The 23518-nt window shown below is 44.0% G+C and overlaps 1 protein-coding gene across 1 annotated transcript in view; it reads right to left on the bottom strand.

Annotated features, from left to right (window-relative positions):
- The window catches only part of CAMK1D (calcium/calmodulin dependent protein kinase ID), a 1511583-nt gene that overhangs the window by 138385 nt on the left and 1349680 nt on the right, over nt 1–23518 (bottom strand). The window contains exons 7-8 of the mRNA XM_078674169.1: nt 10861–10973; nt 4608–4686 (exon numbers count right to left, since the gene is read on the bottom strand). Of these exons, the coding sequence (XP_078530295.1) occupies nt 4608–4686; nt 10861–10973 (192 nt within the window). The remainder of the gene's footprint in view (nt 1–4607; nt 4687–10860; nt 10974–23518) is intronic.

The raw sequence follows: 23518 nt of genomic DNA, 5'->3' as shown, positions 1-23518 counted from the left end.
TTCAGTGTCCAGACTTATCCTCGACCTCCTAAAGCAGAGCCACAACACCAACCACTTCAAGAAGCTATACTTGCACCCCATTCAGAAGAGATGTAAATTCAAGATGCTAATCCACTCTTACAGTGCTTGGATACCTTCACGGGTGATTAGCCATGCTTTATAAGTCCTGTTCGATTGAGAACAACTTTTTACTGCAGTATCCCAGCCAGGAGTGAAAAAATGAGTTCTGAAACATTTGGGGGTGATTATGATGGCGATCCGCCCGCCATCACAACCTTATTTACCCCCGCCATATTACCATGGTGGGGGTATTGCGGCATACGCAAACTGCGTCTGCTGCTTTTCCGCCGGTAGGCAATTATTACGATTGCCGGCTGGGCGGACTTGGGCACTAATATGGTGGAGGTGACTACCTCCTTTCCATTTTTAAAAAAAAAATTGTTTTTTTTAAGACCTTTATTGTTCTAGACAGTCCGTCTCACATTCACACAGCATGTAGCCTACAACCCACTGGGGCCGGCCGCGATGGTTGGTAAACAGGGAGTAGTGGGCAAGATGACACAGCCGTTCAGCCGACAACCCGGGGGTCCGGCGGCGTAGTTTAAGGAGAACATGCGGACATAATAGAACACATAGCACGATTAATAAACAGGTCCATAGATTTTCCCATTTTCCACAATCAGTCATGTAGGCACGTCAGCGCGTCCGCGACATTTGTAATATCTGGGCAACAACCTATATCCACAAAGAGTGTGTAGCGACAGAGGTAAATGCTAGGTATGGTGTGGATAGGTTACCGAGGGATCGAAAGTTCTATGTGTGTGAAGTCGCTATGAAGTGAGCACGTGTATATTAGTATAGCTCACTAATGCAGGCAAGTGAGCTCGCATCACCGGTGACGGCAGAGCATGTTCATTATAGTCAAGGCTAAGATATTCGACAACCTAATACTCATGGCGTCCCTCAGTGTTAGCCATGTGAGTGCACACAGCAGAGGTGAGAGGTCGCTCCCATGCTTGGTCTTCCAGCGTCAGGGAGGGGGGTCCATCCTCTCGGCAATTTGCAGTGCGCGTGTACAGGGGATGACCAGATGTTTTCACGTCGGGAGTGTATCATGCCTTCAGGCATGTGTTGTCCCGTGGCAGTATCACGGCGCGTGGAATGTCGCTGTCTATAGCAATATAGGGTTCGGTCGGGGAACATGACCGATGCGTAAAAAAAGGCAGGTATAAACGCAACAGTGGAGTAATAGCGGGGCGGGAGTGGGAGAGCAGCAGTGTTGTCAGCGTGGTATGTGATGAGAGGTCGTCAGTTAGTGGTCTCGGGGGGGGGAGGGCAGCGAACCGTTATCGGTGGTGGGGCATGTGGCGAGAGTGATCAGGGGGGGAGTGAGCACTTGGGCGTGGGCGCAGTGCAGTTCATATGTGGCCATAGCGGGTGAGCGAGAAGCAAAAGCACTAGTAATGGCATGGGTGCAGCGTACCTACCTCCTTTCCATGGCGACATCGAAAGGCAGGCGGGGAATTGCTTTGGGGGTCTGTTGTGGGTCCCCAGGGGGTTAGGGGGATGGGGGGCTATACTACGGGGGTACCTATGGTAACCCCCTACATTACCATGCACAAGGTGGCAGGCAACAAGCCGTTTTGGCATTGCGGCAGGTGCTGCTGCCACAATGTAAAAATTGCGGAATGCGAACGCCAGGGTGGAGGTCGTATCCTAATCAGTGGCGCTGGACCACCACACGTCTGGCGGCCGGTCCCAGCACCGCTACGGTGGTCTGCCCGCCATCCTAATGCGTCCCTTAATACTTTTTTGATGCCCATAAGAAGACTGAGCTCAAACATCAGTCCAGGGGAGACAGTTCTTATCCAGCCTTCGATTGCACCTCAATCTGCTAGCAGCTTTTTCAGATTCCACAAATTTTGGCTTTCACCGGAAGCTCTCAGAAACTTAATTGTACTTCTTGAGGTCTGTCCTCTGCCCACTGTAGGAAATACAGCTAGCACACCTGATGACACTGCTTCCAGCATCTGACTCTGAGACACACCTTCTTCAGCCTGCCTTAATATTATATATTGCAATGACCTGATCGGCATATTTGACTTTTTGAAGACAATGCAATATCAAGTTTTGAAATCCTCTCCTCTCCTCTGGTGAATTCAGTGCTTAAAATAAGTAAGTGAGCATTCTATTTAGTGATTGGCAGAAGCAAGACATCGACTGTTGACTGTAAGATGTCCTGCTTTGCCAAACCTCTGGTTTCCGCAGCTCATTAGGAGGTAAACCACAGTTTGCTGACTGCAGAACCTCCGCTTTTTCTGTCTTCAGAAACCAGTACCTGACTGCCCGTACACCACAGGGCCACCAGTTTCTGCATGTTTAACATGGTTACGGTGGGCCTTCTGACACTGATAAAAAGCCATTACACGCAGAATAAAAATTGACAAAACAAGTCCCTGACACACTGGAAGAAATGTCATTGTGTGTCAAAGAGGTTTTGTTGTGTAACTCTCCTTCTTAACAGGGCCAACCACAATTCTTAATTGATCAACTGTACTTACTAACAGACCGATATTTCGCATAGGACACTTTGAAAAAACTCACAGCAACACAATCATTGTTCTGAATTTTTAACTATCTGACATAAGGGAGCACTGATTTCCAATACTTCCATGTCAATGAAAGCTACCAATGACTTTCATTAAAATAGTCAACTAATTTTTCTCCTGTTTCCCTTTATCAACTTTCTTGAAATATCTGTGGCAATTAACTGCTACATTTCTCCATTAATGACCTTGGCTATGTTCTATTTCTTATTCCTTTAATTGCATTGCTAGATTGGGGTGCTGATCCTTGCACCCCCTAAAGAACCTTCCTCACCTTAAGCCCACCCTTGCAGTGTTACTGAGGGAGCTTAGACAAAACTCACTTGAAGTCTTAGGCTACTCTCCTATCTCTGTCTCCCACGGTTGATACCATCATTGATAGTTTATTTTTGGTGGATTCAAAAAAGTGGTTAACGATGTAGCATGAAAGAGAGGGGATTACTGAGTAAGGTGCCCGTGTAGCCACCAAGAGTGCTGCCTCCTATGGAGATTCTTTTATCAGAAGGGGCAAAGTAAGACCCTACTCTGGATATGAGGCTGTGTGTGGAGAGTTGCCTGGTGAACTACATACTTTTGTATAAGAAGCTTAACTTGCAAACTCCTCTGTTGATAAAACAGAGTGTATTGAACAATTTAATCTGGGTACATGGATCAGAGGATACTGGGTTAGCAGGATTAAAGTGATTTTGAGGGCAGGCAGATGCATTAGGAGGCAGAGTCTCTGTGGTCTACAGTTCGGAACCAACGCAGAATTTTCATCAGCATAAATGACAAGGGAAACCTATGCTCTGCGTCTCTGTGCAGGTTGATAGTTATTAATTATTTATTTAGTTCATTAACCATTCTGTATGGTGCTATCCTGTCATTTTACAGCAACACAGAGATTGTTGATTCAGTAAATTGAATGTGAACTAGGGAAATAGCTATCAATACTGCAGCACATCTAGTGTCACTGGGGCCCAGGGCTGTGAGAGGGCACAGGGATAACAACTATAGATGATTTTGTAGCAAACTCTGGGTTTGGAGGTATTAGTCTTGCTGAGGGCTCATGGCAACCTTGATACCCCACTGCCAAGAACTACGAATTGTTGTGATGATTCAAGAGAATGTCAAGGAGATATCCAGGCAGACCGATGGAAGGGAAAGGGCAGAGGATAATTGTATGCCTTGCGTCAGTACTGAAGCTTTGCTCCGATTTGTGATTTCCAAGCCCATTGATAAAAGGCAGATGTAAACTTTAAAGTGACAAGAACTCCATACCCAATAAAAAATGTTCAACATTGATAGACAGAAAACTATACTTGTCTTTATTCCCTGAAAGGCTAATTAAAACACAACACCGTTTTCATATGGAGAGAGAAGGCAAATGGGAGTCTAAAGCTCAGCTATTTTTTATCAAGCTGGGTCTGGGGGATTAGAGAACTAATTTATCCACTGTAGGAGCCTGTGTACAACCTCGTGGTCACAGGTTCAAATCATGGTGGGTCCACTCAGCCTTTCATCCTTCTGAGGTCGATAAAAGGGTTAACAATAAACATCTTTGAATCAGTGCCAAGATACCCTTGGGTGAATGCCCTTTACAAATACACATGTTATGTTACAACTAATTTGTGCGCTATTACTTCCGGAGATTAAAAATATATTTTAATTTACATTGACCAATGAGATGCACCCGTGGATCCTGCTTAACAACACAGGTTTACCTGATTATCACCTAGGCCATGTTATATGGCAGTATGTGACTGAGACACATTCTGTGCCCTTGACTATGCTGCATTTAAAGGTCAGCATAAATTAACAATTTATGGAGAGACAAGCCTCCAATCAATTCTGAAAGTAGATAATATTAAAAGCACGTTAAAAACAGAAAGCATGTTATTGTTTTCTATTGTCACATCACCTCAATAGAACAATTGAGAACAAATTTAAAGTTATGAAAACAGTTTAGAATCAACGAAAGTATTCAGCAAATCTTGTGCCAGCTTCTTGAAAGATCCTTACCATGGGTGCCGAGAAGCCTGCTCACACGTATACCTCTTACTGGGGTCTTTTTCCATCAATCGGCGAATAAAGTCTTTTGCTGCAAGAAATGGAACAGCAGATTGCAATGCATTAAGTACATGTTTGTGTCCTCCTAAACTTAAAAAATCGCTTGTGTGCCTGACTATTATGAAACAGCCGGAAACAAAAATGTTCAAGACACTAAAGCGTTTGCTGAATTACCCATGGTACTCCAATTTATCATATATCTTTTTTTAATAACACATTTTATTAATTTTCGATGATTCCATCTGGGCAGACGCCCTACATGAAAACATTGACACTGGGAAAATCCGGATATACACTGTTGGTGTACATTATTGACTACAATAAACTTGCAATAAAACAAAAAAAATTGCAGACAGTTCCCCAACCCATGCAGTGAATTAGGTACTCAAACATGCAATATAGGTATGCTGTGTGCAGTCTGGGGTGATCATGAGAATGGTAATAAATATGGCCAGCAGGGGGTCTGTGGAGGAAGGTGAAACCCCGATATGTTGCCCATTGAGACCATATTTTCCTGTGTTTCCGGGGGCAACCTTGTGCCTGCAATTTATCATATTTTTAATGTGTTTCCTCTACAGCAATATTGTCAGTCAATTTATTGTATTTTTATAGATCAAAGATGTGTATTGAGCATGAGCAGAGACCTCACGTAGAGCCATCAGTTGGCGATGAAGAAATGCAAGGTCCCTCCTTTTGCATCAAGATGGTGGCTTATGACGTAATGCGAACCTCCTTACTGTTTTACTAATTTTAATGTATTTCTAGCTGGTGAAGTCACCACAGGATGCGTCATGACAGTATTACACTAGTGGCAGTATACGTTTATTAATGCTCAGTTGTTCAATACATCCCTTGGTACAGCACAGTGCAGAAATGTCACATTTTCACATGAACCAAAAAAGGGTAAATCATAAATTAAAAAAATTACTCATTCTCCTGGATGAAACAAAAGATAGGTAAACTACAGTTACTTTCAGTAAGTCTTAAAACATGATAACATGGCAGGTGGAACTGCTCCGTCTCATTCCTGAACTATATAATAGTCTCTTATGTGAAAAGAGTTTGAACGTAAAATTTAAACTGCGGTCCTTTGTACTGTAAGGACCACATGATGGCTGTGCAGAACTAAAACATAAGACTACAAAATAAATAACGTAATTGAAAGACCGATGTTCTCCACTAAAATTAGAGTAATTATGTATAGCTGCTATTGAGTAAGCTGCTTAAGTTCTGCTTATGTCTAATGGGCCAGTTTCATTGTGCACAATTTCTACCGTAACTGAAAGACATTTTCACTCGTGCAAGGATCATTCCACAGAATGGACAGTAGGGACGTATCTGCTTCTTTGGCTCATGATGTGCAGGTTCCCCATAGGCCGCCAACATTGTTCTGACGCACCTGCATCTGCATCTATTGTGCTTCATCATTTTCCATCATTTGCAAGTCACCAGTTTAAGTCACTGTCAGAAAGTTGCTTATTAATTTGTGAGGAGGTACCTCTACCAACTCGGTAAACTCATTCTGGTTTCGGTAGATCACAGTTCTGAGAGAACCTCTGCTCAACTCCTGTTAGCTATGGCACAAGAAGTAGGCAATCACCAGAGACGTGCATGCTAAGTTGAAATAGAACCAGCAATTTAAAAGTAAAGAACGCAAAACAAATACATCTTAAACAAATTTAGAAAACTAGAGAAAACATTAATGAGCAAAGATACCAAGAGCATAAAAATATGTTAAAGGGAATTGGAGATCTTGTGTTTTTAAAGTTCTAGGGCAAAAAGCACCAAGGAGAAGTAAAGTATCAAGCAAAAGTCACTGTTTGCTGTTGACTGGGACCTTGGCATGATTTCAGGACAACACGATGGAAGGGAAGCCAGATACACCAAGCGGATCATTCCAGTTAAAGTTTTTACTTACTGACTTAGGGGCCAATTTCGATGTTGGCGGAGAGGGAACTCCATCACAACAGCAATGGAGTTTCCTTCCCACTAAGACAGTGGTCCGCCCACCTGATTTAAATGCAGGTGAACCAGAGGTTTGACTATGGCAGTGACTACACTGTCACCGCCATTGCCAAACTTCTACGATGGCCCGATGGAGCAAGGGCCTTTAAAGAACTGGCTAGATGACCATTTGTCCAATTAGGATGGATGGACATACAGCCTTTTTGTACTGTTCGACATTGCCAGGTACACCCTGGCAGTGAGGGACAGTAAAAACAAACAAGCATCTGCAATGCAATAGGTCTCGCATTTACACAAGTTTGACCTATTGGCATTGTAAATGACTGCCTTTTATTTATGTTTTTTTTTTAACACCTTAACCGCGGCGGCAATTCTGCCGCAGTGTGGGGGGTTCCATTAAGTGGGCGGGGCCACGTCGGCCAACGGACGTGCTCAGCACTACCAAGGTAGTACTTGCGACGGCCGTTGGCCGGCGGGCGCACTTGAAGAGTTAAAACGGTAAGTAAAAGGCATTGTCATTTACAATGCCAATAGGTTATCTTCTAATTCTTTAGCAGATTTACAAGATGTTTGAATCCTTTTAGCTATTCGAATGGTCCCTGACAATGTTGGTTTACCTAAAATAGTAAGTTTCGGCCATATACTACTATCAGTACAATGGCTGATAAATTGGTCACAGATAATTGGTCACAAATAAGTTAGTGACTGAAGTTCTCAAATTGACATTCAGCAACTAGTTTGCGTAAAGCAGAGATGTATGTGTCCATGTACTCATTTGGTTTTTGGATTCTCTTAAAAAAAGTATGCCGACCAAAGTAGGTGGTATGTCAAATCTGTTCACCATTTCTTAACACCCTTCTGAAATTTGTCGTACTTTTCACCCTCCACTAACTCCTCATCTGGAAGGTGCTTAAATGTAGACCTTCCCTTCAAATCTAAAGAATGAAGTAACAAGAAATTCTTTCATCCTGGTCTAAACTTTGATGCTCTAATGGCCCCTAAATACATCCAAAAGCATCAAACCATTGCCTCCAGGAAATGGGTGGCTGCCCTGGAGTGTTCAAAAATTGTGGTGGGGATTCACTGAATACTGAAAACTAAGCATAGTTAAACTAGAAATGCGAGAGAATGCAATCTCTGTAAGTTGCTGACCCAAAAGAAAGATGACCACTTTGCAGGTTACTTCGAATCGTTTGCCTCACAGCACACAGAAAGGTGTGCACATCCGCATGTATAATATCCCGAATTTACGTACTACTGGCTGTTGGTTGTGCACGTCACTGTGTTCCTCAAAATATGGATAATGTGGCCTCAAGATGTATTTACTCCAATGACTTTGTAGAACAAAAGTTAAGTGGTTCATTGCGCTCTGCAATTTTCTGTAATGGCTGCCATCGTAGAAATTCAATATATAAACAACAATACTTCCTAGTCCAACATGCCAGCCTCACTGTGGTATTCATTTCTAATGATTCATTGTTTAATATGTCTGCCACATTGAAGCAAAACCTTGAAAGTACTTGCTTATTCAACATGACCATCCCGTTTTGATATAAATTGTAAATTGAAACTGAATCCAAGAGATTTATTGCAACATGCGATGCTTGAGATGGTGGCCTTCTGAGCATTACCTGCATTGATTAAATCAGTTGTGTTGTATTTGCCAATAGGCCTGATCAATAAACTTGGCTGTCGCACCTGCATGTTGATGGATCTCTTCCTTGATGCCTGGCCAGCCACAATATATGTCGCAACAGGCAGCCCAGGCACGAGCTTGCAAGCCTAACCTAAAAATTGGTATGCGCATACAAATAAACTTTGGAAAACCTAATTTGCAACATACCTTTAAGAAAAGGGGAATACTCTGCTGCTGAGCCTGAGTCGAACAGACACCCTGAAGCTAAAGGAGAACAGTGTAGGATAAGCACTGTAGTGGGTACTGCCGTAAATTTGAGAGATTTTGGGGTCATATACTTGTATGAAAGACTTCTACCTGAAAGTTCCCCAGGTGATCTGTAAAACAAAGGCTGCCAATAGCCCAATTGCTGATTTATATGAGAAGTATACATAGGCACTGGGAACTGAACCTGTACACTGAAAAACTCAAAGCAAGTCTGACCTCCTTCTGAAGACAGGAACAAAGGTACTGCATCAATTTGAAAAAGAACCAAAATCCCCTAACATATGCCTTCCTCTCCAATGGCCTCTCATTATTATACCCTGTCAAGCCTCACCACTGCAAGCTTTCACAAGGTGCAGCCGAGGTCATGCAAATTCTGTTCATCCTCATCTGGCCAGAACTGATCGAGAATAGTCCCCCAAATCATCCAGCAATGTGCTATTGAGCATTACAGGCACCTTGCACCACATGGTGTATTTTCTTTGGATTTGTTTTCCACATCAATGAGCTGAGCAACTGATCTGACCTCATGGAACCCTAACTAGAAGAAATTGTTTGATTCATTCCACTTGTAAAGTGTTTGATCCAGAAAAGAGAATACGTTAAAATGCTAATTTGTGCAACTGGCCTTCCTACAACCTTTTCCAATGGTATACACTCTGTAAACTGTGTCCCTCAAAGACACAGGCCTTATTCACAAAGGTAAACTGAGGCAAAAATATAACTTTACAACATTCGGTATTCTCAACGGGCATTTACAACTAGTAAAGTTAGACTTTTGTCTCAGTTAAACTTACATTTTGGTCTCTAGTTTAACTAAGACCAAATCTGAGACAAACTTTACTACTAGTAAATGCCCTTTGTGAATACCGAAAGTCGTGACGTTAGATTTTCGTCTTAGTTTACCTTTTGGAATCGGGCACAACATGTCTCTGAAAAGCCAGCCACTGAGTTATTTTTACATACTTTTTAGTTTCACATTTGACTTTCATTGATTTACAAAGCAAAACCAAAGGGAATGATGGACGGAGTTTTGAACATTGCAAGCACTCATCCCCAGTCAACTGATCTGGGTTTAATCCATCATCATTCTTTAGCTCACTCCCCACCCTAGTTCAGAACATGGCCATATGCAAATCAGTCTGACCCTGTGCCTCATGGGAACAGTCCAGCCCGAACTGCCAAGCCATGTATTCCCTGGACCGGAAACAAGCATCCTGGGAGCGGTTTCTGGCTAATCAGCCGTCATCAGCCAGACCAGCTTGAATCGAAGTGAGCAAGGGACCTACGTTTGGGCATACCCTGCCAACTTAGGACGAACAAAGCAAAACCAAAGGGGATGATGGACGGAGTGTTTAACATTGCAAGCACTCACCCCCGTCAACTGATTTGGGTTTAATCCATCATCATTCTTTAGCTCACTCCGCCACCCTATTTCAGACATGGTCATATGCAAATCAGTCTGACCCTGTGCCTCATGGGAACAGTCCAGCCCGAACTGTCAGGCAATGCGTTCCCTGGACCGGAAACAAGCATCCTGGGACTGGGTTCTGGCTAATCAGCCATCATCAGCCAGGCTAGCTTGAATCCAGTGGCAAAGTGAGCAAGGGACCCACGTCTGGGCATATACCCTGCCAATTTAGGGCAAACAAAGCAAAACCAAAGGGATTTTGCTTTCATTGATTTCCATACAATCCCAAATTAACATTGACTGCTATTGGCTTCGGATTGATAAAAGCCATTTCCCCCAATTTTCCTTTGTCATTTTTAGTCATGGACTTGGTGTGTACCTTGCAATCTTTGTCCTTACAACTATTTTGCGCTTTAAGTTGTTGACTAGCACTTTCATCAGAGTAAGCTGAGCGCATGTGACTAAGGGATTGTGGAAATATACTTTTAAGAGTTCTTGGTTTGACTCTGGAGGAGTTTTTCAATTAGGATGTTGTGGTGAGATTGAATATGACACATAAACATGTTTTAGCCATCTTCACTATTTGCTCTGTCATGAGGATTTCTAGCATTCTCTCTCATTCTGTTAGATCTGTCAGAAGAAAGATAATCTCCTCACAATCTCCCTCAACATTTAGCAACACTCTAACAATGTTCCTTTGCCATAACCATAGAGGGCATTTGAGGCACTTGTAAAATTATCAAATTATCAAATTATTATTATTAAAGTTGGTTCCGTTTGTGGTAGCGTGCATTATAAATAATCAATTTAATCCAATAAGTTCAATATATTCTGCTCATTCAAGCCAACAAAAGTCATAATTACAATGAAGATTCCATGATAGTTGTTTACACTGAATTAATAGAAATTGCATGCAGTGTGTATCATACCAGAGTCAGAGATATCATCCCAGTACGGAGAATCAAATTCGTAGTCTGCCTTCAAAATCTGCTCGAATAGTTTGGAGTCATTTTCATCATAAAATGGAGGATAACCACAAAGTCTGCAAAAAAAAAATTCACATTGAAAATCATTAGTATAAAATGTTTTATTAGATTACATTTTATGGCAGAAGAATACTGAATACAGACAGATCCGTCGACAGTACAGTGCAATCTGCTGGCAAATGCACAGTCGTTTCTTAAACATGGTAAATCAACTGTAAAAAAGCCATTTGAATTGATTATCAGAGAAACTTTGGGGCATATTATCAAGGACGGGCGATACATAGAATTCCTATCGAAGCCCATGTTAGATGTCTTCACATCTAACATGGGCTTCGATAGGAATTCTATAGAGCATATTATCAAGCCCATTATCGCCGTTTTATCGGCAGTTTCCTGCCGATAAAAGCGGCGATAATGTATCGCCCATCCTTGATAATATGCCCCTGTAAGAGAGAAATGTTGTGTTTGAAAGAGATAACCACCATTGAATTGCAGTAGGGAGGAGATTATTTATGTGAGAATAGTATGACCTTGAGTTTGACGGAGGTAAACATTAATTACTGTAGGAACTGCAACCAATTTTCCCCACTAAGCGCTTAAACAACTTCCTCAAGATGCTTTCCTATGTGTCTATGTTTGAGTCTACCTGTCAAGGAGCAGGCACACTAACTGATTCACGTATTTAATTTAACATAAGGACATAACTTACTTCAGGGTATATTCAAGCACCTCCATTCTGGTTTGTAGGGCCCAAAAAAGCCCCATTGTGTGTCACCTAACGAAACGCAATGCAAGCTGACCGGGTTCCACATTTTCAGAGGTTTATTTACGGCAGCCCATACCACAGAAAGGCAAAAGGAAAGGACAACACACCACGGCTCTCCTGAAAGGCAGAGAATACACTAATTTAAGGTACAAAAACTCACCTGTACCGGCCCTCATTCTCTTAGTCCTTGTGGCTCACTCACACTGGTGAGGAATCTGGTCACTGCCCACTCCAACTTAGGCAGTGCCATCTGAACCCACCCCTGAGTGTCTTGGATAGTCACCAGGAAATGGTGAGACACAACTTTTATGTGAGAAGGTGAGGTGGTAGTACCCTCTCTACCACAAGTCCCTCTCAACTCCACCTAACAGTAGTACTATGCCAGTCATCTTCAGCAGAGAAGTGCAATAAAATTCCAAAAGGAATCAGTCACCTTCAGCAACGGTGCTCCTAATATCAACCCTTACTGGCCATCAAAGAACTATTGGGCTGGGTGTGGCAACTACTTTCCATCTTCTGTGCCTCAGCACCTGGTGAAGATGGACTTCTTGATACTGAGAGCCTCAGGAAATCTGCCCTACAATCACTTTTTGATAGACAAATTTGCATAGAATAATTACCCCGTTGCCTGTGCCTCCCTCATGCATGTCCCCTTCTCATCCAGGCCTGCAGCCCATACCATCTCAACACCATCATCCAAGGTCTCAGCAAACACATTGCCAATTGTCATCACATTTGGTGTGCTTCCTTCCTGTGACAGCTCTGTGGATGGAAGCACATTGGAATTTAGCTAAGAACTTGACTGGTGGCATATGGTAACCCTACATTTGAGAAAGAGATAAAGGTCTGAGATGCCTTGTTGTTTAGTCCAACAGAAAGGTTCACATGAGCAATGGTGTGTAGTGCAAGTGTCAATCGCAAATATTGCATTGCGTTTGAAATGTGGTATTAAATACATGGGGGTACACGATGAAACCCAGAGATGTAGGTGGTGACTAGGTCATTGAGCAAGACAACGCTATCATGCTACAGCACCCATGAAATGCTAGGATGCAGGCATGAAGGCAGAAAAATATGTGTGACATGTACACCATTGACACCCGTGGTCCCTGATCTAACTGAGGAGGGGTGGCATTGCCAGTGGCAAATGTGGTAGGTAGGCTAGAAGTTACCTGACCCATCTCAGTCCCATGTAGCTCCACTAAATATATGTCACTACATCCTAAATTACTACATACAGCACTGCCTTATTTGATTTTTCTCTGTTGCGTGTGAGATCCATTTGTACAAGCTGTTAGGAGTATAGGAGTTGGAGTTCATGTATATGCGTCCTATGGTGGGTATGGACTGGTTCTGTGCAATTCATGGTTGTGTGGCTTGTAATATCGAGGAATAATGGGGATTCAGAGAGAGGCCCTACCAGTACAAGCCATTGCACTGTTGTGATATCGTCTAAAAGGCAATGAATAGCATGAAACCTGGCATTGCTTGTGTGGAATACTTCACGGAGCATTGGAAAATATTCTTTTCTAGTGTACATGTCAAGGATGCTAGCCTTCATGTTAGTTTCACAGCTGCAGCCTGACGTCATCCATTTATTGAGACACATGGTTCCAAAACGTGTGTTCAATTACCTAAGTATTTGAATTATTACTGTACCTGATAGCACAGATGTGCATTAACTTAAAATGATTTTGATATAAAAAAAGGCCTCTTCCAGTTGAGCTAGAGTCCTTGAAGAGAGCCCCCATATTCAACACTTGAGATAATGATAACAATTCATAAAGAACATTGCCATACGGCCTACACATGTAATAAAGAAATGAGTAACTGTATGGACGTGCAGCAAACGGAGTAGTTCCCATCAGGCGCAGATTTCAGCGGTCTTCTTAAACATTGTGATTTTAATACACATTACCCTTGTTTACAGAGCATGCCAGAAGTATCATGGAATTGCCTTGCACATGCAGAATCCATGTTTTTTGTGGTAGGATTTCCAGGGAGTTCAAGCATCTGAGCCTGCTGTACAGCCGCTCCCGCTATTCAGCTTGTTCCATGGTAAGAGTCAATGTAAATGGTTAATAAAATAAATGTATAAGCAAACAAATTAGAATGAGTTTGCCACCAAACACGATCGTCATTGTAACAAGGGAGAAACTGTGTGAGATTGTTCAATGTTTGTTTCCTTGTAACAGATGGGATATTGCAAATAAATGTGCATGAGTGTGAAAAACTGAACAAGTATATTTAATTTTGATTGCAGCGTTATAATGTATTTCTTGATATTGATTATGTATTTCATAATAATGATTACTCCTATCTAAACTATTTATACATATATATGCATAACAAATCAGTATGTTTTCCATGTCTGTTCTTATATACCCCGCCTCATTGCTAGGTCAACCAATGTAATGCACTGATTTTCTTGCACTTGCACTTTAAAAAATGTCTGCTTCTCTCATGGCGTCATGTGACCAAGGCCTCCGTGAAGGCCGAAACGTTATGCTGACGAGGTGCGAATTAATAAAAAAAACTCACCTGCACCCTGGGTCTTCCGTTCCTTCTTTCTGCCGCGTTCCGGATCTGAGGGACGTGCTTGTCAGTTTGGAATAAGCAGATATCTCACAGCCGGTTGAGTGCTTCTCCGGTGTTGGAAGACCCCTTCCTCGTAAGCGGCGGAGCAGCAGGAAGCCGTGACCTCTGGTTACCCGGAAGTCGTTTATTTCTCCCGTTGGGGAGAGACTGCTCCAGCCCCTGGACGCTGAACACAGTTGCCGCATCTGAGACCGGGTTCGATACGGTGGGACGGCTGTCTCAGACCGTGCCTAGAGCCCACTGCAGTTTTGTGGCGCAAGGATTGTTCCGGTGAGGAAGTTTCGCAAGTTTTGGAGATTGAAGGCAATTGGTGCCGGAACCTCGTAAATAGTGAGTATGCATCAGCGTTGTTAATTCTGCAATAAAGCACTATGTCTGCAGACACACGAAGAGGGAGGGAGGCGGCAGCCCTCGAAGCATTTGACGACTCCCCGGCTGGGGGGTCGAAGGTGACCACAACGGAGGAACCGGGCGCGAGTTGTGGCCCCAGCGTCCGTGACAAGTTTAAACTGCTCGAGAAGCTGGTTAAACGTGAGCAGTCCAAATGGTGGGAACACTGCTCCCTGAGTAGATATCTGGAAGTAAATCGCATTCCTCGGGGGCTGAGAGTCATGCTGGCCCACAGTTACGAACAGCCGGATCCAGAAATGCTCAGGGAGTGGGCAGAGTGGATTTTGAACTCGTCTCGCGGACTGGTCGAAATCCTGGTACGTTATGCAGAGAGTGATCTGATTAAAATTCAAGCACAAATTGATGTAGTAAATGCAGAAATAGACATCATGAGCACAGATAATGCTATTGAGTGCAAAAAGTACAGAGAGGAAATGATGGTGAGAGTACAGAAGGAGGAAGATGTAATCAGAAAAAGGAAAACTTACAAATTCCAACGAGATAAGACTGATTACATGGAGGGGCGTATTTTTACATTTGCGCGAAAATACGACGCCATAAAAGTCACAAGACCGCATGTCGCTCCCAACATTTCGTCCATGGCTACAGCATCCAATGCAAAATCACCCGATAACTCTTCTATCACTGACCTCAGTTCAAACATGGACAGTGGTTCTGAGTCTGATGCATCTAGAGGGGAGCCGCGATTGGGGTTTACCCGGTACACCCTGGCTCAGGAACTAGACTGCATACGCCAGGACAGACGAGATACATTGCGCCCCAGAGTGCCACCGCAAGTAAAAACAAAAGCAACAACACCAGGCGTCGAGAACGGCGGAAAGCCAATGCAGGGCGCAAAACCAAAGAAAAAGAATTACAACAAACGGTGGAATAACAACAAAAACAAGTAGGTAACTTGTTGAATATACCTGACATTGGGCTCTCTGTGATTAACCTTACTTCTAGTGTATTTACTGAATCCGAGATACGCACTTTGTCGATGGGCCTATCCTTTTGCCCGCCGAGCGACTTTAACTATGCCAATACGAGAATAGATCTTTTTAAGTTTACACGGAAGTTAAAGTTGCGGAAACATTTCTCTAACAGTAAACTACGTGCGACAGTAGGGCGACCAGAGGTCATGCCAACAGGGTTGAGGCTTGCTGTGAATGATGTTCCATTAATGCAGGACATGGAGGCTTTGAGATCGGAACAGTCTGTCTCGCAAAGCACACAGGAGGAGCCAATCACCAACATTGGCAGATTGACCAAATTTAAACCAGGTTCTAAATTCACACCCCTTATGGCATATGACAACATTGACATTTTTCATGATGCAACCATTAAGGAGGTCGAGGCATTATATGCAAAGACAGTGAAGACTAAGCAGTACAATTACAGGCATAACAATGAGTATGACAAACTAGTCAAAAAGATTCAAAAGGATGGCAATATGATAATCCGACAATCTGACAAGGGCGGCAACGTCGTGCTCTGGCCTAGACACTTGTATATGGAGGAAGCCCTCCTACAATTGAACAATCAAAACTGCTACAAGCACTGTGACGTAGGGGTGGTTAAAAAAGCACAATCAGACTTTTATTCAATGCTGATGGGTTGGCGTTCATCTGGACTACTCAGTATGGATGAGTTTAAATTTTTCAAAAATGACCACCCCATCACCCCTGTGCTATATCTCATCCCCAAAGTCCACAAAAATGCCGACAAACCCCCGGGAAGACCAATTATCTCTGCATGTGGGGTGTTGTTGGAAAACACTACGACCTATGTTGATTCATTCTTACAGGAGTATGTTTGTGGACTTCCATCATACATCCAAGATTCAAGTGACTTTCTAAGAAAGATCAAGGATGTTGAGTGGGACAATGATTACTGGTTAATGACACTTGACGTTACATCGTTGTACACCAGTATTGTGCATGCAGATGGGATGCGAGCCATCCAATTTTACTTGGGTCAGCGACCAATTGAAATGTTGCAACACAATAAGATGTTGTTATCTATGACTAGTTTTTGTCTAAATCATAACTACTTCATGTTTCTCAACCAGTATTACCAGCAGGTCAGGGGGGTCGCCATGGGGGCCTGTTTTTCTCCCAGTTATGCCTGTCTGCACATGGGCTACTGGGAGAGACAGGTCCTCTTTGGTGACCACCGTGACATCTGCAATAGTCACATCATACGATGGTATGGGTACATCGATGAAGTGTTCCTGATTTGGCGAGGGACTCATGCGGAGGCAGTTGAATTTGTTGAGATCCTGAATTGTAATGCCTTTAACCTAGCATTCACATCAGATATCAGCCAGTCCCAGGCACTTTTCTTGGACATCATGATTGAAATCAAAGAGGATAAGTTGGAAACAAAGTTATACAGGAAGCCCACTGCGGGCAACATGGTACTCCACACCAATAGCCACCACCCACCGCACTTGATTAGGAGCATCCCCTATGGGGAAATGCTCCGGATCAGGCGGGTCTGTAGCACAAATGATCAGTGCATGCTAGCTCAGGAAGCGAGCAAACAGAGGTTTCTAGCTAGGGGTTACAAAGAAGCTATAATAGACACAGCTATTATTAAGGCGAATGTACTGTCCCGTGATGCCACATTAGTCCACAAGAAAGCTCAGAGACCCATTGAAATTAAGGCACATCAACCAACCAGACTTATCTGGACTTACAATAGGCAGCATGGGGCACTAAGGAAAATAGTGAACAAACACTGGAACCTAATTCGGTTTGATCCAGTGATTGGTGAACATATGCCAAGAAAACCTGCAATCACATTCAGGAAGGCCTATTCTATGCAGGATGCCTTAGTTAAATCTAGTCCTGAGGTGATTCCCCCTAAAAACTGGATGGCAACCATCAAGGGATTCAGGAAGTGTGCGAGTTTCAAGGCGTGCTCACATGGTATCAGCAAAACTGAATTCAGAACAGCTTTCTCCCCGGTGCCCCGCAAAATCAACAAACAACTGACCTGTAAGAGCGAGTACGTGGTGTATGTGCTGGAGTGTCCGTGTGGCCTGCAATATGTTGGTAGCACCAAGTTGCAGGTCCACAAAAGGATACTCCAGCACATAAGGGCGATCAACACCAATGATGCCACGTACCCGGTTGCCAGGCACTTTAAGGAGTGCCACAACAACAACAGTGGACTCCTTAGGTACTATGCCATTGACACAGTGGGTCCTCTGAGAAGAGGTGGCAATAGAGAGGGCATACTAAGAGCACTAGAAACCAGATACATTCTAGAAATGAACAGCAAGACCCCACGGGGTCTTAACTCAACAGAAGATTTCCACACTTGCCTCTAACAATCAGGACCTCATCATTCTTGTCCAATGTGCCTGGGTCATTTAGATTTTATCTAATGGTTGCCTACACCATGTTCACTAGACCAACTTAAAATGTATTTCCAGCTTGGTTGGTCAGTGTAAACATATTGTCGTCCGGTTCATATACCTTGTGTGTCACCTCAAGTATTTGCCGTAGGTTAGGAGTAACCTACACGAAACATCTTGCATTACTTGATTTTAATCATTTTGCTTTTTACGCATTCACATATAGTTGGTTGCCCTTAGAAAAACTGGACGTTCTATTTAAGACGTTGTACAAATGGGGTTGCTGGTAGGGTTGTGACCCATTAGACAGCATAGAATAAATTCTCTAAAGGGAAAGTGTGGTCGGAATTTAAAATATCCAGCCAACACGAACATCACTTAGCATATATGTTAACACCAACAGATTACTGTAAGAAGTTGATTAATTCATTGGTGGTTGTAATCCGAATGTTTTACAACTATTTATCTTGTAAATACTAATAATGCATTGCTTATTCAAGTATTGTACATTTATTTTTTGTATAGGGTAAAGAATATCGTTTTTATCGGATTAAGAAATTATTTATTAATTAATGAATTTTACAAGTGATTGTTTTGTATTCCCAGGGATTATCTCATTATGCATAACAAATCAGTATGTTTCCCATGTCTGTTCTTACATACCCCGCCTCATTGCTAGGTCAACCAATGTAATGCACTGATTTTCTTGCACTTGCACTTTAAAAAATGTCCGCTTCTCTCATGGCGTCATGTGACCAAGGCCTCCGTGAAGGCCGAAACGTTATGCTGACGAGGTGCGATTAATAAAAAAACTCACCTGCACCCTGGGTCTTCCGTTCCTTCTTTCTGCCGCGTTCCGGATCTGGGGGACGTGCTTGTCAGTTTGGAATAAGCAGATATATATAAATAAATATATATATATATATATATATATATGTGTGTGTGTGTGTGTGTGTGTGTATATATATATATATCTCAACGCTCCAGGTGCATCAAAACGAATCACTCAAGGACTGGTTCTGTCATGCGGCGATGCATTCCACTTCCTATAGTAGCTCCAATTTCCTCATATTCGGGGAAAATAAGCACTCACGGGTGGCGTTATCAAGGATCTTTTATTCTTCAAACAAATGCGTTTTGGCGGTCTGCCTTCTTTGGTTTTTCCAACACACCGCAGGCAGCCGTCTTTTAATCAATTGCATCAAAGGGTAGACATCAACAATGGACGCAATGGACCCAACAGAAAGCGTTTGAAATTTCGCGCCATCTTGTAACATGTAACATATACATATTGTTCTTACAAACGCTAATACATTACAAAGTAAACGTATACACAGTTGCACCCTTAATTCTTTCAAATTCATGAATTTCATTATTCAATTTCGATGTGCACGTATGATCACTAACGTGGAACTAATTGATACATTTTAGGCGCTTTTCACATCTATCGCCATATTCAACGTTCTTCGCAATTTGCTAAAATTATTTGATGCGCTACCCGTGCACCCTTAATTTAAATTGTGTACTACGTCTTTTGTTTAAAATCATCAAGCCGTGGATCGGCCAAGGTCCATTGCACAGTTGATACCTTCATCATACCAATTCATTGACATGTCACAAGAAATTGTCAACAACAGCCTCCATACTTCGATTCTTAATAAAATCCACAAATTCATGATATTACATAATACAATGCTATTCATGGCTCACTTTAATACTACAATTGTCTAGTGGATTTGTACCCAATAGATGTATCAAGTACTATGGATTGATTGCCGTGAATCAGCAAATTACTGTTGTGACTGTTTACCTCCATTTTAAAATTACTTTACAGCTTCAGGGAAATGAACAACTATTACCTACATATGTAAAATAGCAGTTTAGACACCCAAATGTGATGCCAATTCCTCATTACTATTTAACCCTCTAGGAAATTTTATCTGTAGATTGATTATATTTCTCTAGTCTGTGCAGTCTTTTTCAATCTGTCTCCACCTCTAATATTGTCTGTTGCGTAGTCTAAGCCATAATGCATAAGCATACTGTAACACATTTCTATTACTCAAGTGGTTCTCAGCATATTGCCTTGCCACTGGGTACGATGCCTCGTTCTTAGCTATCACCCTTAGATGTTCCAAAATCCTGCTTTTCAGGGGGTGGATAGTGCTGCCAATGTAGCATAAGCCACACGGACAGACTAGACAATAGACCGCCTAGGAAGTGCTGCAGGTCAAAAATTTGGTTATGGGTCTTTTCAAACTGATGTCGGGAATATTATATGACAGAACTCTCTTGCTGTTGGGGCAAGCTTTGCATTTTCCACATGGAAAGAATCCCCGCATTTCTTTCAGGGTTCCCATCTCTCGTGGTTGCTTCTCTAAATGACTGTGAACTAGCGTATCTCCTAAAGATCTAGCCTTCTTGAAAGTCACTAACGGAAATGTCGGAATGTCTTCACATATGACATTATCCATTTTTAAGATGTGCCTCGGCTGAGTAGGTAGTAATCGTCCTAAACTTCCCTTCATTCGCATCACTGGACCCTCTTTTTCGACTTATATTGTCTTTTAATAGTTGTTGCCTTGGGATCTCTCTCACTTTTTGAAGTGTGCTTTTGAAAAGGGCCGAACCATAACCCCTCACTTCGAACCAAGTCAAGCTTTCTTTAGTTGCAGCTTCGAAGTCACATGTTCTAGAGCTATTTCTTTTTACCCTTAGTAATTGGCCATAGGGTATGCTCTTTTTCAATTTAGATCGGTGGTTGGTGGTTGCAAATAGTGTTGAGTTACCCGCTGTTGTTTTGCGGTACAGGGCTGTATTTAGTTGACCTTCCGACACGAACACCTTCAGGTCAACAGGGGTGCAGAACGAAACAAGACCGGAGCAGATAGAAACATGAGAAGTGCAGAATGAAGCAACAGGGGTGCAGAAAGAGGCAAGAGAAGTGCAGAAAGAAGCAACAAAGGTGCAGAAGGAGGCAAGAGAACTGCAGAAAGAGGCACAGGGGTGCAGACAGAGGCAAGAGAGGTACAGAAAGAAGCAAGAGCCATGCAAAAGAACCAACAGAGGTGCAGAAAGAGGCAAGTGAGGTGCAGAAACAGGCAAAAGTGAGGGGTGGAGAAAGACAGAACAGGTGGGCAGACTGAGGCAAGAGAGGTACAGAAAGAGGCAAGAGGGAAGCAGACATTTGGAACAGAGGTGCAGAAATAAGCAAGAGCAGTGCAGAGAGAACCAACAGGGGTGCAGAAATAGGCAAGAGGGGTACAGAAAGAGGCAAGTGAAGTACAGAACGTAGCAAAAGAGGTACAGAAAGAGGCAAGATAACTGCAGAAAAAGGCAAGAGAGGTGCATAATGAGGCATGAGAGGTGCACACAGAGGCAAGAGGGGCACAGAAAGAGGCAAGAAGGGAGCAGAAAGAAACAAGAGAAGTGCAGAAAGAACAACAGAGGTGCTGAAAGATGCAAGAGGGGTACAGAAAGAGGCAAGAGAAGTGCAGAAAGAAGCAACAGAGGTGCAGAAAGAGGCGAGACACATGCAGAAACAGACAAGAAAGGTATAGAGAGGTGCAGAAATAGGCAAGAGGGGTACAGAAAGCGGCAGGAGGGGTGCAGAAAGAAGGAAGATAAATGCAGAAAGAACTAACAGAGGTGCAGAAAGAGGCACAAAGGGTGCAGAAAGAGACAAGAGAGGTGCAGAAAGAAGCAACAGAGGTACAGAAAGAGGCAAGAGTGGTGCAGAAAGAGGGAAGGGAGGTGTAGAAAGAGGCAAGAGAGGGGGTGTGGCTTGCAGCCGATGATGGTGGCTGCTTGAACGAGGAGCTCCGAGCCTGAGCCCCATTAATCCTGTATAACCGGTGCCCGAGACCCCACCCCTCGCATGGCGATAGGGGAGGGAGTGCCCCCCCCCGGGTGACTGCAAACTGGGAGCGACTGCGGCCAAGGACACCTGCTGGGGCGAGATTACTAACTGGCCGGTGAGCTGCAAAGAGCAACCTCAGATGGCGGCTGCAGCGGGGAGTCGGACCCACTAACGAAGCAGCGGAGAGAACAGCAGCGGGGGAGCAGCACTACGACCGGAGAGACTGGAACCGGATTAAGTGCCTGGAGAAGCCCCTGACCCCAGAAGCGGCGGCTGTAGAAGATCGCGGCTGCGCCGATCAGCGGGCGGAGAGACCCACGGTACTGTTGAGACCAGCGCCCGGACTGACTAATGGGCGACGTGATGGGGATTGACCTGGCGTCTGCGGTGGAGCCTCCAGAACCCTGAGGACAGCTGCGGAGAAAGCGGGCGTTAAGGTGCGGCCCTCACGATCTAGGGAGCTCATACTGTGTTGGGGTGACCAGTATTTTAAAGCCACAAACCGGGACATTTCACGAAAATAAAAGAAGGACTGCAGTTTAATTTCAAGCGAGCGCACAGAATGGCAGCGCTCCTTAGCAGAGAATTATAGAACAGGCAGCTAGAACATAAATAAAATGACATTTTTAAACCCAGAAGCTTGCCTGTTAATTACATTGCTTCCTTCAAACAACTTCTAACAATCCCTGCTTTGTAAAGTATAAAAAGCAACTCCCACAGTTTTTACTCGCCCCTCTCTAAAAACCGGGACAGGAGCTAAATTTCCTGAAATTTGCCCGGCCAGCAGGTGAAAAACAGAGACCGTCCGGGCGGATCCGGGACGCCTGGTCACCCTATGCCCTGCGGAGCGGCACCTGGCGGGCACGCCCGGGGTGGCCCCCACACCCGACCATCACAGGAGAATTGAGGCGAGGCTGGACCCGTAGAGCACAGCAAACACACTCGGAGCCAGAGGAGAATCAAGCTCGGATCTCGGCTGTTACCGCACAGAGCCGAAACAACTGTGGTGGAGGCTGTCTGGGCTTCCTCGGGCACCAAGGGCGGTGGAGGACTTCTGCAGAGTGACACTGCCCCGGACCAGTTTGTGTTCAGCCACAGGATAACAGGCGACCAGCACGATTACAGGGAAAGCGGGGGAGTGGGCCGCGAGCACCGCCCAGATGACAGGGAGCAAGTGGGTGCAATAGTTGACGCAGGGTGTGGCCGTGGAATCACATGGACGGAGCTACGCTTTAGCGAAACTACAAACTGCACAGGAGGGCAGAGCGAGGCGAAAGCACGACTGCTGGCCGGTCGCCATAACAGGCAAGCACTACCGACTACAGCCGGTGGTGGAAACGACTCCCCTGGGCCTGGAACAGACCCCTCAACGCGGACCGCGCCACGAGGGGGCGAACGCTGCGACCTATGCCCGGTGGGCCCCTGGGAACCTCTGGGCATTGCTAGCTCACTGGTGAAACGGGAAGGAGACCAGCGCCCTGTGAGTGTGCACTCGGGTATCAAGCCCTGGGGCATGCTTATACAGAATTGACAGTAAAGGTCGGACCAGCCCAATAGGCTCCGGCAGTGGCCGATGATGGGGAAACTGAAGGGGAGTAAGAGTGGCACCCAACCACCTGCGGAG

The sequence above is a fragment of the Lissotriton helveticus genome, chromosome 1_1 (assembly GCF_964261635.1).
Source record: "Lissotriton helveticus chromosome 1_1, aLisHel1.1, whole genome shotgun sequence".
NCBI classification, from domain to species: Eukaryota; Metazoa; Chordata; class Amphibia; order Caudata; family Salamandridae; genus Lissotriton; species Lissotriton helveticus.
This window is presented reverse-complemented; position numbering and strand designations above follow the sequence as displayed.